At 41.0% G+C, this 16566-nt stretch overlaps 1 protein-coding gene and 1 long non-coding RNA gene across 2 annotated transcripts; one reads left to right on the plus strand and one right to left on the minus strand.

The window, feature by feature from the left end:
• Positions 1–9991: 9991 nt before the first annotated feature.
• On the plus strand, positions 9992–10816 carry LOC306661477. The gene is made up of 2 exons (XR_013763883.1): positions 9992–10404; positions 10438–10816. It is a non-coding gene; the product is annotated as an uncharacterized lncRNA (long non-coding RNA).
• Positions 10817–13241: 2425 nt separating this feature from the next.
• LOC306662236 (uncharacterized protein) lies at positions 13242–16266 on the minus strand (the record flags this gene model as incomplete). Its single annotated transcript, XM_079141763.1, has 4 exons — positions 16185–16266; positions 15239–15274; positions 13607–14491; positions 13242–13525 (listed from the first exon to the last, which is right to left on the minus strand). The coding sequence occupies exons 1-4, from the start codon at positions 16246–16248 to the stop codon at positions 13242–13244; spliced, it is 1269 nt and encodes a 422-aa protein (XP_078997889.1). The 5' UTR covers positions 16249–16266.
• Between the last annotated feature and the right edge of the window lie 300 nt (positions 16267–16566).

Raw genomic sequence — 16566 nt, forward strand, 5'->3', positions numbered from 1 at the left:
ATTTTCTCTGTAGAATATACTTGCCTTGAAAAATGTTCTTCTGCATCAGTATTTGTTGTGTCCCTACTACACAGTGTGTAGTGAAGGTTAAGGTTAGCTGTGTCTTCCCTGCTTTATAACTCCTGGGGCCTCAGAAATGTTCTCACACTGGAGAACAAGAGCAACAGCCTCACTGCCTACACCAAAGTGGTCCTTTCTGGAAAGAGGGGCGTGCGTGTTTTCACCACTGATTATTAGGAATAGGGTTTGAACTGGCAATTATCAACAAACGGAGAATCTTGCATTTTGATTAAGATGAGTAATTTCCCCAGATGTTCACTTTAATAATTTTGGAATTTCTCCCAGGAGAAAATCTAATATGCTGAAATAGTTGTGCCTAGTACTCACCTCCTCCACGGGGAAGAACCACGGAAACAAATTCATGACCATCTGTCAAGGAGATTGACTGAGGGAGAAAAATGGAATTCAGCAAGGGAGTGGCAGGGACCCTGTAAAGCATAGAGACTAGCAATTGCAGCATAGAAAGAAGAACAAGGCATGCTGTCTTCCTGATTGTAGGGGACTCTACACTGCCAGGAAAAAAGATAATTAGAAAAGTGCAGTGGTCCTTATCTTCATCACAAATTAGGTATCCTAAGTGCAGGGGATTCAACAGCCTTCATAGGCTTTGTTTGTTTGTGGTACTTGGGATTGAGCTTAGGGGCACTTGACCACTGAGCCACATCCTCAGCCCTGTTTTGTATTTTATGAAGAGGCAGGTTCTCACTGAGTTGTTTAGCAAGACTTGCTTTTGCTGACACTGACTCTGAAGCAGTAGTCCTCCTGCATCAGCCTCCTGAGCTGAGATGTATGCCCAATTGTGCCTGGTCAAGGGTCTTCATAGACTGTGAATCCAGTTTTGGAGCTACCTGAGACATAAGCAGCATAAATAAACAAAAAAGCATGGTACCTGCAAAGATCATAGTGATTCTTCAGAGATAGACACTAACAAGAGGGAATATATGAAATGCACAAAAATAGATTTTAAAAAATGATGCTAAGGAAGCTCAGTGAGAATGTAAGAGAATCCAGACAGACAATTCAATAAAATGAGAAGGACAATTCATAATGTGAATGAGATAGTCAACAAATACATAGAAAACATATGATAGAATGAGGCAAGAATAAAAGTAGAACAATTCAATCTTAGAAAGAAAAATGCAATTGAAATCTCGAAAAAAACCAGATTTAACAGAAGAAAGAATTTGTGAACTTCAAGACAGGTATTTTTAAATAACTCAGACACAGACAGTTAAAAAAGAAAGAATAAAAAATAATAAAGAAAGTCTATGACATTTATTGGGTACCATCAAATTAACAATCTTTTCCTTATTCATTGCCTTGTTGGGGAATAAAAGGGAACAGTCATTGAACCCCATGTAATAAAATAACAGCTGAATGCTACACAAATCTTTGAAGTTCCATCATTTAAAAAAAAAAAAAAAAGTTGGAATAAATCCAATTGCCCAGGCAGACAAACAAGTGAAAGAGAGAAAAGAATCTCTCTATAGTCAGATTGCCATTACTGTAACAAAATCCTGAAATAATTAACTTAAAACAAAGAAAGTTTTTTTTTTTGTTTGTTTCACACAGTTTTGAAGGTTACAATCTACGGTCAATTGGCACACATTGCATCTTGGCCTAAGGGGTGTCAGTATATCACGTCAGAAGAATTTGGCAGAGGAAGCCTATTTACGTTATGGCCAGTAGTGAAAGAGGAAGAGGACAATGCTGAGGTCACAATACTCTTTTCAAGGGAACAGACACAATGACAGGAAGATCTCTCTCTAGGATCTACCTCTAAATGGTTGTACCATGTCACGATTGCTCTAAGCTGATAACTGACCCTTTAATACAGGCCTTTGAAGGAAATTCAAATACATGCTATAGCAGGATCTAACAAATACTTTTAGATCTAAAGGGATAAACAAATGAGACTATAATAATAGTCTTCAACACCTCACTTTCAACAGTGGACAGATCATTCACCCAGAAAAATAACATTTAAACAGAGCAGTTGATCTCCACAACAGATCACCTGAACATAAGAGATATCTAGGGAACATTTTTCATTCAAAACCTGAAGAATACACATTCTTCTCAGCACATAGAATATTCCCAATGGTATCCAACCATGGCAGACATCATCTCCAAGGTATCTTTCAAGTATGAATTCCATACTTGTGCCAAGCAGCCAATATATATTCAAGTATTTTAAATTATCCTTAGCTTCAAATGTCACATTGGTTTCAACACAAAAATTCTTTATAGAAACTTTACTGGCCAGTAAATAAGCTTCAGGTAGGAGAATTTCAAATAGTAATAATGGGCACCTTTCAATCCAGAGAATCTTGTTCTCTTTATTATTATTATTATTATTATTATTATTATTATTAATTATTATTATTTAAGACTGTTATGGCCAAAGAGGGGATTGTTAAACCTTAAAAATATTGTTCATCTAACTAGGCATGGTGGCACACATCTGTATTCCTTCAGGAGGATGAGGAGGGAGGGTTGCAAGTTTTAGGCCAGCGTAAGCAACTTAGTGAGGACCTAAGCAACTTAGACCCTCTCTCAAAATAGAATATAAAGAGGACTGGGGATGTAGCTTAGCAGTAAATCCCACCTAGGTTAAATTCTCAGTAGCAAAAAGAGAAAGAACAAAAAAAAAATATATATATATAGTTAATCTCTTTGATACATTCAAAAAAAATCAAATAAAAAAAATGGACCTTGAAGGTGTCTTAAAGATGAATTTCTTGTTGATGTTCTAAAACACTAAATGAGAAGTATCAGGCCTGCTTGAATCTGTATGTTTATATATGTACAAATGACTTTGTATGTGTAATAATTTTCAACTGTGTATGGTATTACCCAAGGAATTGAGAAAAGGGCTGTATTTAATTGTCTTAAAGAATAATAAGCATTTATATAAATTGAAGAATCTCTAAAAGAAGTTTAAAAATGGCCATAAAGGCTTTTCAAGTTGATGTGACCAAAAGAATCTTTAGTCAGTAGGACAAGCTTGACTTCTTGATTTAATAAAACTATTTCCTTGGTCTAACTATTCAGCATTCAGGATGGTATGAGTGAAATAGTTTGTCTTTCTTGGGTTTTACATCTCTAATGAATGTGAAGATGACACAACTCTGTGTTCAATAATGAATGTGTGAATGAAAATGCAGAATCTGTCACTTCATGCACATTGAAGAGCAATGAGAAGATGATGTCTGTTATGGTTTGGCCATGAGGAGCCCCAGAAGCTTGTGTTAATGCAAGAGGTGAAACAATGGGATTATGAGTCATAACCTCAGCAGTGGATTAGTGCTTTCGATGGGTTAATAATTTGATTGGATTCCTGGGTGATAACTCTAGGCAGGTAGGGTGTAGTTAGAGGAATTGGGTCATTGGGGGTCATGACTGTGGGATTATATTTTGTCCCTGGTTCCTCACACTCTACTTCCCAGCTGCCATGAGGTGAGTAGCTTTTGTCCTGCTTGCCCTACTGCCATGATGTTCTACCTCACCTCAGGCCCAAAGCAATGGAATTGGCTGACTACGAATTGAATCCCTGAAACTGTGAGTCAAAACAAACTTTTCCTTCTCTAAGTTGTTCTTCTCAGGTACCTCTGTCACAAGGATGAAAAGTTGACTATTAGAAGTTGGTAGCAAGAAGTGGGCTCATTGCTGTGTCTAGCCTGCCCATATTGTTCAGAAGTCTTTGAAACTGGTTTGTGGGAGAAGTTTGGAAAAGTTTGGAAATGCAGACTTAAGAAACCTTAAAAAAGTTGTAAACTGAGCTTAATGAATGATTTCAAGAAGACTGGAAAGACCAGAAAGCAGAAAAAAAAAATGAGAAAACAAGGACAGTGCCCATGAGGTTGCAGAGGGGAATGTGCACTCTTGGAAATTGGAATAGAGTTTGTTCATGTTACACTCAGACATAGAGGTTGTCTACATTTTGCCCATGTCCTGACACTTTCTGGGAGGTAAATTTAAAGATGATTAACTAAAAAATCTGGCAGAGATAACTTCAAAGCAAAACAGCATACATCCCTGTCTACTAAGCAAAATAAGCCAAACACGAAAAACCAAAGGCCCAATGTTTTCTCTGATAGCAGATGCTAATTCACAATGTGTTGGTGGTGCTAGGAAAGAATGGGTACCCTAGATTAGGTAGAGGGGAGTGAAGGGAGAGAAGGGGTATGGGAGAGGAAGGATAATAGTGCAAAACAGATGTTATTACCTCATGTACATATGACCTCAAAACCTATGTGATCCAACATTGTGTATAATCAGAAGAATGAGAAATTGTACTCCACTTATGATTTATCAAAATGAATAAATGCATTATATTGTCATGAATAACTAATTAGAATAAATAAAAATGCAGGTGCAGAAAAAAGAAAAAGAAAAAAAAAAAAAAAAAAAAAACCCAGCATACAGCTAGTGGCATCAGTGTTAATGGAAGTTTTTACTAGGTTTACTATGAGAATCGGGAGTGAAAATCCGAAAGGAAAGATTTAAAATACTTGCAGATTGGTGAGAGAAGAAACAGAAGTAATATCAAGTTTGTTTGCTGGAGAGATTACCACCATTAAAGAGAAGTTAATTACTTAGCACTGAGAAAGCTATCCTGTTGTCATCTCAGGAATCAGCAAGATCACATCCACTGCAGTCTCAGGGTGTAAAAGTAAAAGCTCATTTAAGAGAACTTGGGGCACCCTGCTCCCACAGCCTTGTGTCAAGGAAGTTGTTGCCCCAGGATTTGTTTCACTGTGTTCCATCACCCGGACAGTAAGAGAATACTACAGCCCTAGTTCAAGGGGCTCAGCTACTGCTCAAGCTGATCCCACACTGGCAAAATCCATGTGGTGCTTATTCTGCAGGGAAGCAGCATGCTGGAATTAAGGGGGAATGGAGGCTACTACCAAGATTCCAAAGAATGACCTGGGAGGCCAGGCAAGGTGTGGTAGAGATGGAATATCTGAAAGCAGCCCCTGAGCGTTTGATGCATGAGGCTTTAAATGTGAAACTGAAGCTCAAGTGGGAATGAGAAACCCCTGGATTAAAAGATACCAGTAAGACAGAACATTTGCTGAGGAAAGCTCCGACTGAACAGAGTCAGCTTGAGGGGGAGTCCAGGTAGATTGCAAGTGGAAGATCCATCGGTGTGGGGTTGCCCAAGCCCTCTTGAGATCACATCTTATCATCGTATGCCCTGAACACTGGATACGGAGCTCATGTTAATCCAGCTGGGTTTCATTCTCATTTTGGTCTCATTCCTTCTTTCTGTTTCTCTCTCATTCCCTTTTGTAAGGAGAATGTTTACTCTGTGCCATTATACAGTGACTGAATATATCTTGCTTTTGATTTTGGGGAAGCTCAAAGCCAAGGGTTTCCTATGAGTCTCAGAGAAGGCTTTTAACTTGAACTCTTGTGAAATGCTGAAGTATAGGGAACTTGGAAGTGGACTAAATGCATCTTGCATTGTGAGATGGACATGAACTTTTGGGGATCTGGGTTGGAAGATTATGGTTTGAATATAAGGTGTCCCTCAGAGCTCCTATGTTAATGTATGTACAAGGTGAAATAATCAACTTATGAGACCTATGAACTAGTTGGTGAGTTAATTGATTTGATGGCTTAATAATTTGAGTGAATTGCTTGGTGTTAATTGCAGGCAGCAGGGGCATGGCTAGAGGTAGTGGGACACTAGGAACATGCCTTGAGGGTTACATATTTCATTCCTGGCTCCTTGCAGTCTTTCTGTTTCCTAGCTGCCACAAGCCAAGTAGCTTTCCTCCAGCTTGCACTGATGTCCTGCTTCACTTCAGGCCCAGACAAATGGAATTGGCTAGCCACAAACTAAAACTCTGAAACTGTGAGCCAAAATAAACTTCTTCCTCTGAGTTGTTGTTGTCAGGTATCTTCAGCAGAGAGGTGAAAAGATGATGAACCAAGTCACCGTCAAATACATAAATGCTCTTTTGAAGGTAACAGAACAAAAAGTTTCATCTTTGACTTCCGAATTTGTGCTGAAAATTAGAATAGCAATTCTTTATTGAAAGTAACTCTAGACTTCTGTCGTCACAGAGGTTGACACCAGTGTAAACTATAAACAAAGTCTTTGAACTTCCTTCTTTTCCTTAAAGGAAGATATAAAATTTTCATGTGAAAGACATCCCCTCATATCAGGAAATATTAGCATGCTCACTATCTAAGACTGGAAGTTTATGCTCAGGGAAAACTGTACAAACCATAACTTAATTCTCAAGGATAAAATTAATAAAACAAAAATTCAGGTATTTGACTTTTATAAGGGTATTACTCTGATGAGAACTGTGTGACAGGTAAATGTTCTACCCAGAATTAACATGAGATGATGGCGTGCTTTTTAAAGCATGATGGAATTTTCATGAGTAATCTAAACATAATTGTTCATGTTCAAGAAAGATAAAAGTGTGTAAATAAATTTGAGCAGTGATTTATAAAATGTGTGTTAAAATACTTTCCAATTCTCAGACATCTGACTCTTAACTATTTGTAAGTTAAATTCAATAGTATTTATTTAGTAAATACCTAGATCATTACTAAATTACTAACAGAAATGTATGCATTTTGGGCTTCTTATTACACAAAAATAAATCATTACTCACTGTGTTGGTAATTCCATTCTGTGTCACATTAAATGTTTGTAACATGAGCAAACACAACTTTATAAAAACAAAGAAATTAAGCTAAGAACTCAATATGCAAAATAATAATAGAAAAAATTAAATAAAGCAATTCTGTGTATGAGAAAAGTTAATCATGTTTCTGACAAGTGAAGCTATGAAGTATAAAAGATTTGTGTTTGTGAAAGAAAATGAGAGTAATTTTTGTCCCAAATTAGAACACTCAATGGGTTCACAAACAGGAACACAAAACTATATGACAAAACTGAATAGATACTAGAAAGTCATAGAAGGTCTCTGGAATGGGAATATTGAAAAACAAATTACATGTCTAGATAATCTGGTAAGATTTGAATGTATTTATTCAACACTTACGGTTTAATCTGGTTTAAACTTCAACATCACATGGATGTTGGAAGAAATAAAAAAGCTGGTTTGATCTCTGTTGCAATGAAAAATCTGTTTGTGAATATTTATCTTAAAATGTAGAGAGTTTTCCTTTTCTTTTATGCAAATAGTCCAGGAAGCAAAGATATTGTTTCATCAAGATATTTTCCATATGCTTCATGTTGTGTTTTATGAGGATTTTGACTTCTTAAGAAATATGAGTGTTCTCAATATTATGACACCTCAGTTTTTATCTTACAATTATCTCACCAGTGTGTTTGCATAACATTTTCACACTTTGGGATTGTTTGAAACTGAGCTGTGATTCTAATTGTTCTAGTGCTTTAAAACCTTTTGATATGTTTGAACTCTTCCAAAAATCAAATACTCACTCAAGCCATTTTGTGCTTTATATAATTTTGGGAGATTCTGGAGGGCTTTTGAATATCTCAAGATATTTTCTCTTATAAAAAAAATTGGTAAACTAAACTAATGAGGATTGAGAGAGCATGGGGTCCCAGCTACTTGGGGACATAATGTAGGAGGAGTGTGAATTCAAGACCAGTCTCACTGACATAGCAAGACTCTACATTAAATAATAAATAAAAAGATAGATAAATATATAAAATAATCAGGATGTTGAGTCCACAAGTTTATGTGTCTCAGTCTGCAGCAGCTCAAATTCCAGCTTTCTATATGGATACAAGTCATCTATTCAATACCCAGCATGCACGATTGGCTCCACCGTCCCTGGCTCAGCAACAGGGCTTCCAGCCAGGTCTCTCTCAGCCAGCTTCAGTTCAGCAAATTCCAATTCCTATTTATGCACCACTGCAAGGGCAGCATCAAGCCCAGCTGAGTTTGGGGGCTGGACCTGCTGTTTCCCAGGCTCAAGAATTGTTCAGTTCTTCACTTCAGCCATATAGATCTCAGCCAGCCTTTATGCAAAGCAGTCTGTCCCAACCATCTGTGGTGCTTTCTGGTACTGCTATCCACAACTTCCCAGCTGTCCAGCACCAGGAACTTGCCAAGGCACAATCAGGTCTTGCCTTTCAACAAACTTCAAATACTCAGCCTATTCCTATATTGGATGAACACCAGCTAGGGCAGGCATCAGGACTGGGAGGTTCCCAACTGATTGATACACACCTTCTCCAGGCTAGAGCCAATCTGACTCAGGCCTCAAATCTTTATTCTGGACAAGTACAACAGCCTGGGCAAACAAATTTTTATAACACTACCCAATCACCAAGTGCTCTCCAGCAGGTTACAGTTCCTTTACCAGCATCCCAGCTGTCCTTGCCTAATTTTGGATCTACAGGGCAGCCTCTGATTGCTTTGCCTCAGACTCTTCAGCCCCCTTTACAGCACACTACCCCACAAGCTCAGGCTCAGAGCCTGAGCCGTCCTGCACAAGTAAGCCAACCCTTCAGAGGACTGATCCCTGCTGGGACACAGCACACATGATCGCAACCACAGGAAAAATGTCCGAAATGGAACTAAAAGCCTTTGGAAGTGGCATTGATATAAAACCAGGCACACCTCCAATCGGTGGTAGAAGCACCACACCAACGTCTAGTCCTTTCCGGGCTACTTCAACAAGTCCAAACAGCCAGTCCAGCAAAATGAGCAGCATTGTCTATCAGAAGCAGTTCCAGTCAGCCCCTGCCACCATGAGAATGACACAGCCATTTCCTACACAGTTTGCACCCCAGGCAAAGCAGAGAGCAGAGGTTCTTCAGTCCACGCAATGGTTCTTCTCTGAACAGCAACAGAGCAAACAGATAGGAGGCAAAACCCAGAAAGTGGACAGTGATTCAAGTAAACCTCCTGAAACACTGACCGACCCTCCTGGTGTCTGTCAGGAAAAAGTAGAAGAAAAGCCGCCCCCTGCACCCACCATAGCCACCAAACCTGTTAGAACTGGACCAATCAAACCTCAAGCAATCAAAATCGAAGAAACAAAATCTTAAAGGCTATGGTTTATTGTAGGGTATTGAGGGAGGGGGGAGGGGAAACAGAATGAAGTCAGATAATGCCAGTAGCCACCAGGTTAAAATGGTCTGGGACATGATCCTGTCTAGAGCTTGGAGATGCACAAGGACATAAGAGTGATTTGCTCTGACACCCAGCTGCTGCACCAGTTACAACCAGGCTTTGCAAGCTCGCACCTACTGTATAACTTTGGCTCAGTTGATGGCCGTGCATCTTCAATCAGAATCTATATATGAATATGTGCACATTTCCTTAAGTGCATATAATTTAGAACTAAAAATCTTTACGGTTAGATGAAACATCAGAAATAGGAGAGAATAACACCACAGAGGAATAGCTCAGCCTGAACAGTGTGGCAGACCCGGCCAGTAGATCTCATGTGGTTTCTTTGCTCCCTTATGTTCGTTGGGTACGGTTATGGCGTTTGCAGGCTTGGAGGTGAAGAGCTGAAGGTAACTGGTGCTGGAGAGAGGAGCCTTATTTTTTATTATGGCAGCTTGCTATTTTTGTAACATGATGATTGAGTTGAACACAATCAAAGTACAGTAGTAACTGATCTCCCCTTCTTCCTGAATGAGTGAGCAGATGATTAAATATTGACACCAGCATCCTGGAGCGTATCCGAATGAGCAGTGTTTGGCAGCTGCCTCTGTTGAAATGATGCTGTGTTTTGATTGTGGTCTGGGGCTTCAGAGCGCTGCTTGGCCTCTCCTTTCTTCTATGGAGCGCTCACCATTCAAACAGGACAGATTTGGCAAAATGCTGGTTAGGTTGAGTCTTGCTTGCCTCCACTTGGTCACCTGTGTATGAATCCAATGGTTTTGTTTTGCTTTTTGTTTTTTGGGTTTTTTTCCTGGCATATATATATATATATAAAAAACAGTTTTTAGCTGATATTCATGAAGAGAGTGAGTACTTGGAACTGTGCCGCCAATGAAAGGAAATCCTAAGGAAGTACATTTCTTTACAGAGCTGTGTCATGCCATCCTTTGGGCCCTCTGCTAGAAAAGTAGAATCAAGTCTCAAATAATTGCCTTTTTAATTGTATCCTCTAATATTATAGATGTAGGACAGTACTGTATCATACTCTGTGAATGTAAAACCTCTTGTACCTGCTTTATGATACGTAGTAGTGACCGTGCTTTATCAGAGCTGTTTTTAATGATGTTACTCTAGAATGTTTTCTTTTCAGATGATGATTGAGAAGCTAATAAAAAAAAAAAATGGTGCCAGGTATCACAACAGTAACAGAATTTTGCTGTTTTCTCGGGTTTTGTTTTGTTTTTTTTTTTTTACCACCACCGTCCCCCCCCCCCCCCCCCGCCCCCAGCCCTAGCCCCTTTTTTTAATGGAGTGTGCCGGATGTCTCTATAATTTTGTTCAGATGACTGCAGAACCTGGAAAAGCTGTTGCTGCTATTGATGCATAACATACTGCTATTATTGGTCTTTGTATATAAATATAAATATATATATATATACATATATATATAATTTGAACTTTTGGAAACTTTAGCTGTGCTGTCAACTTTGGAAAAAGTATCCCAGTTTACCGTGTTGAGTTGGCATTGTACAGAAATTAACAGCCATATTGGTCTAGAAACGTTAAACTTAATTTTTTTTCCATTTGTACGGGAGTAACGCACTGTATTAAATATGTAAGGTCTTATCTACGTGGGTTTGATTACAGAAACTAATAAAGTATTCTCTAAATAATGAAAAAAAATCAGGATGTTTCAGTGTGTTATAATTACATGGCAAATGAGAAATTATGTTTCAACTTTTTGAGTTATATAAGTATACATGATTGGTATGTGTCTAAGAAACTATAAAATGCCCAAACATCTGACATATTATAGTTACTATGACTAGCCAAAATTTTATTCAATAAGCCTGATGACTGTCCCGATTGTAAAATACAAAAAGAAAAAGAAAGGAAGAAAGGAAGGAAGGAAGGAAGGAAGGAAGGAAGGAAGGAAGGAAGGAAGGAAGGAAGGAAGGAAGGAAGGAAGGAAGGAAGGAAGGAAGGAACATCAGAAACTAAAAATCTAGTCTGAAGGACTCTAAGTTTCCTGTCTCTGAAAATTGATCCAATTTGCCTATTTGCCAAATTCACACAGTTTGGATAAAAAATGATGGGAATCTAGGGAGGGGCAGATTTAGGCATTGAAAAACTAAGGAGAGAAAAGTTGGGTTCTAGAGAGAACTAGCCTAACCCACATTCATGTCCTTGGAATCCAAGGTCAATGATTTCAGAAATGTGTAGAATTCCTCAGCCTGTGCAAATTTCTCAGTGTTGTTCTATATTCCTTCTTTCCAGAAAATTACAAGTCTTAGTACATATATCTGAAATAATTTTAAAGCTAGTACTTGTCTTATGAAATGTAAGAATGCTGGGAACACTGAAGTGATTTCACCTGGCTTGTGGGTGAAGAGGAAGGGAAGCTTTCTGGAAGCATCCCTGAGAGGAGTCCAGGATGTCCTTACACTGTGTGCATGACCCTCAGATGCCACCCTCTCCCACCCCAAAAAGAGAGACAGCAATCAGAAATGCATGCTGATTATTTTATTGGTCTAGAGAATACACGGTTATGACAGTATTGTTCCAATGGCAGAACTTTCCGAAGGACATCATCTTCATATTCACTCTCTGAAACAAACAAAGAGGGGAGGTTGTAGGGAAGACATGACATGGAGGAGGTTTCTACTCCCTGGCTAGAATCACTGAAGCCCTGTGGGGAGAGCCCACCTCCTCTGGTCTCTGCTTCTCCTTCCACCCTTCCCTTCCTGATTTCTTTCTCTTTCACTCTAGTTCGGCAGGTAACACCTAGTGTGTTTTACATCATCACTTATAAGATGAGGAAATAAAGATTTTTCCGGGAAGGGGAAGTATGGCTGTATGATTTTCAACACTTCCCTATATTATGTATAATTCTGATGTTTCAATAAATATTTTAAAAGATTATTGCTAGATTATGTATTTTGGGAATGCTATTGAAAATAAACAAAATTATATTCACAAAGAGAATAACTGCAGCATTGAACTACAATGGGGTATTAAAACCAACGAGTGAATTAACAGGACTTGATTAAAGAAACATTGGAACAGTAAGGTCACGGAATACTCCACAATTGCAAAATAATAAAAAGAGAAGGTGGCAGAGGGGATGGAAGTGGAGGAGGAGTTTTAGATAGTAAGAGATGAAGAAATTCAAAAAATAAGAGAGAATTTGTTTATAGAGAAGAAGAAATAACATAAGGAAGGAAGGAAGGAAAGAAGATAGTGGAATGATCTGTGATCTCATGAACTTACATGAAATTGTGGTAAAATATTGTGCTTGATGTGAGAAACAGAGCGATTTGCTTATAATTTATGCTACCAATTGTAGAATAAAGTAGAGTGATGTGCTTATATGTGAATAATTGTTTCCAAGAGGTTACACAAAAAAGTAATGATATAGACATATCAAGGTATATGTGGGGAAAGAATGACAAATGCTTTCCTGATTTTGTTCCATAACTTTCTTCTCAACTGAATTTTAGAGCACGAGAATGGATTCATTTGTCTAAAAGGACATAAAAATCTAGTTTACATTTAGGAGCACAAATCTTAAATGATGTAGCAGGGATTATGGACTGAGAAGCCCAGTGTGAAATATTACTGGCTTGTCATGGTTAGATGGGGACAGCAAATGGGAAATCATTTGAATCTGAGCAAGGAGGCATAGGACCAAGAGGGGTCACTGCTCCTACCCCACTAAGTCACACCTCCCGGTAAACACTGGAAAAAGGACTTGGAGCAGAATGACTGAATATCAGAAAAATCTTGATGAGCTAGAAGGGTCATCCTGTACTACCAAGAATACCTGGATATTAACACTTAGAAATGGGCTCCATGACCATGTACTTTTAACATGTTCCCACATGATTTGTTAGCACCTTGATTTTGAGAAGCACAAGAATTAGGGCCTTTGCTGAAAAGTGAGCTTAAATCTCAGCTGCCATTGAATTCTAGAACTGGGGGAGATTAGGCTGAGGAGGTGTTTGTACTCTGTCAACGAGGAAAGGTCCTGTGACCCCAGGGCTTTGCAAGACGACATGGGGCAGGAAGCTTCCAATTACCTTCTGACTGGGGTGGTCCCTACTGGTTTCCAGGACGAGGGGGGCCATTTGGCTGCTGCTGCTGCTGCTGCTGCTGCTGGCCTCCTTGTTGGGGTGGTCTCTGCTGGTTTCCGGGACGAGGGGGACCATTTGGCTGCTGCTGCTGCTGCTGGCCTCCTTGTTGGGGTGGTCCCTGCTGGTTACCAGGACGAGGGGGGCCATTTGGCTGCTGCTGCTGCTGGCCTCCTTGTTGGGGTGGTCCCTGCTGGTTTCCAGGACGAGGGCGACCATTTGGCTGCTGCTGCTGCTGCTGCTGCTGGCCTCCTTGTTGGGGTGGTCCCTGCTGGTTTCCAGGACGAGGGGGACCATTTGGCTGCTGCTGCTGCTGCTGCTGCTGCTGCTGGCCTCCTTGTTGGGGTGGTCCCTGCTGGTGTCCAGGACGAGGGGGGCCATTTGGCTGCTGCTGTTGCTGCTGCTGCTGGCCTCCTTGTTGGGATGGTCCCTGCTGGTTTCCAGGACGAGGGGGGCCATTTGGCTGCTGCTGCTGCTGCTGCTGCTGCTGGCCTCCTTGTTGGGGTGGTCTCTGCTGGTTTCCGGGACGAGTGGGACCATTTGGCTGCTGCTGCTGCTGCTGGCCTCCTTGTTGGGGTGGTCCCTGCTGGTTTCCAGGACGAGGGGGGCCATTTGGCTGCTGCTGCTGCTGCTGCTGCTGCTGGCCTCCTTGTTGGGGTGGTCCCTGCTGGTTTCCAGGACGAGGGGGGCCATTTGGCTGCTGCTGCTGCTGCTGCTGCTGGCCTCCTTGTTGGGGTGGTCCCTGCTGGTTTCCAGGACGAGGGGGACCATTTGGCTGCTGCTGCTGCTGCTGCTGCTGCTGGCCTCCTTGTTGGGGTGGTCCCTGCTGGTGTCCAGGACGAGGGGGGCCGTTTGGCTGCTGCTGTTGCTGCTGCTGCTGGCCTCCTTGTTGGGGTGGTCCCTGCTGGTTTCCGGGACTAGGAGAGCGACGACGGCGCTGATGGGTTTCTCCTTGTGGTGGTCTCTGTTGGTTATCAGGACGAGGAGGGCGAGGAGGCTGCTGCTGGCCTCCTTGTTGGGGTGGTCCCTGCTGGTGTCCAGGACGAGGAGGGCGAGGATGCTGCTGATTGCCTCCTTGTGGTGGTCCCTGTTCTGAATCATCATCTTCCTCTTCATCTTCATTCTCGTCTCCACCATCAGCTGGGGGTCTGGGTGGGCGTCCTCCAGGAGGTGGTCTCTGAGGGCCTTGTTCAGAGCTCTGACTTGGGTCCTCAGCCTCTGTGTGGGTACAGCACAAGAGTAGATGGGATGCATGGTAAAAGAACCTCCTTATTGTGTACCTCTCTGACCTTGGTACACATAGACCCTTTTTTTCCAAATTTATTTCTCAATGGTTAGCCTCCCTCATTTCCTCTCTCTCCACATGAAGACCCCTCTTATCTGAAGAACAAGTTATAGTGTGTTGCTTGTGAATCCAAGTCAGACACCTCAGCAAGATGTTGAATCAAGCATAGTGGCTCAGTGTCCTAGACCCATGTTGATAAAATGTGACAGTGTGTAGAGAAAACAAGGTTTTGGCCCACAGGGAATTCACTCATTATCTGTGGCATGTATTTATCAGCTACCAAGGCTCAGCTAAATGAAGAAACACAGAGAAACTGGACACAGACACATATTTTATCAAACAGTCATATGATTGGAGAGACAATATTGGGGATTAAGAAACCATTGAATGACTCTCATTAACACTGAGGAGTCAGAGTTAGGACCTTTGTATTTGTCTATCACCTCTCAGCATTTGTCTATCCCTGGGGCTACACCAAACTGTTCCTGTTATCATTGAAGCTCAGTATGGCATTCCTGTTATATTCCTCAGATTCTCAAGGTTGGGGTAGTTTGTTGATATTAGGGGAAATGACTTTCATCAATCCCTAAAAATAAGAGTGATGGTAATGAGACATTGCAGAAATGAGCATTCCTAAGGAAAAGGAGGAAAAGGTTCACTAAGGATGAACTGGGCCTCACCTGTTGATACAGAGGAAGGGTCTTCATAGATGACCTCTAGGAAATAAGAACAGGATGAAGTGAAAAGTTAGTCACCAATCTCAAGGCTCACACAATCCTACTAGGAAAGGTGACTTCCAAACACATCCTGGACACCCCCCAAGTGAAATCTCAGTCACTCTGTGTGATGCTGATGAAAAAGGAGGAAGAAAATGTAAGAAATTGGCCTGGTGGAGGCTGTGGTTAGTCTCTCCCCTTTGGTGAAAATATGAAAACTGTCTTCTCACTAGCATCTCCAAAATCCTATGATTAATACTTGATACGTATTCTGAGTATTTCAATATTACATTTGAGTATTTTTTAACCCTCTTTCTTTTCTAAACCCTTTGCTTCTATTCACGAGTTTTTATAAGCATGGAAACCTGCAATGGACTTTTGTATCCAATGATATCCCTCATGCTCACAGCTCTTTGAAATACTGAAGGCAGGTCAGAGATAAATGAGAACTTGAGCCCTCATACCTATCTCCCTCTGTAGAAAGAGAGTCCCATTTAGTCTCTGGATCTCTGTTTCTGACATAGCTGTGATGCATGGGTTTCTCCTTCCTCTGTCCTGCATCTACTGTACAACCAGGCAGCATTCAGCCTGTCTGCATGAAGTACAATAACGTTTCCACAGCAGGCTTCCCTGTGTCAGTCTCCCACCTTCCTTGAATCTCTGACAACATGGAGAGGTTTTTCCTCAAACATGAAATTAACCTTCCATGCTTCCGGATGAAAACTTTGGGGGATTTCCTAATTTTACCTAAATTTCTAAAAACCAACATGAAACAGGGCCATAAATAGTCTCAACAGTGTTCATAAAATCTCTGCAGCCCAGTCCTTAGATCATTTCCTCCCTCCCCTTTACCCTCTGCAGTGAGGAATTCTAAACCACAGGAGTTACTACAATCCCCTTTAGCTTTTACCTTCACATAAGGTCCGAGCTGGACTCAGGGCCAGCAAAGCCACTGTGAGCAGGACCACCAGCATCTTGTAGGAGGATCTGCAGTTGCTCCCACGTCTGTGCTGAGGGAAGCCAGACAGTTCTCTTTATAGGGAGGAGGAGAAGAGTGGTGCCTTTGAGCTCCATGCTGGCTGACCTCACACCTGACACATTATGCCTTGCATCCCTGCTTTCTCTTTGGGCACTGAGCCCAAATGAATGGGGTAGACAGGTGGTTGTTAATGTCTCCTTTCTAAAAGGTACAACCTGTACATAAGTAACAGGTTTGAAGGAATTGTTTGTACATCCAGCACAGATATTAGAGCTGAAGTAACATCGTTATCTGAATTTCAATGTTTTATGAT

This window comes from Sciurus vulgaris (genome assembly GCF_902686455.1).
Source record: "Sciurus vulgaris genome assembly, chromosome: 5".
Taxonomy (NCBI): domain Eukaryota; kingdom Metazoa; phylum Chordata; class Mammalia; order Rodentia; family Sciuridae; genus Sciurus; species Sciurus vulgaris.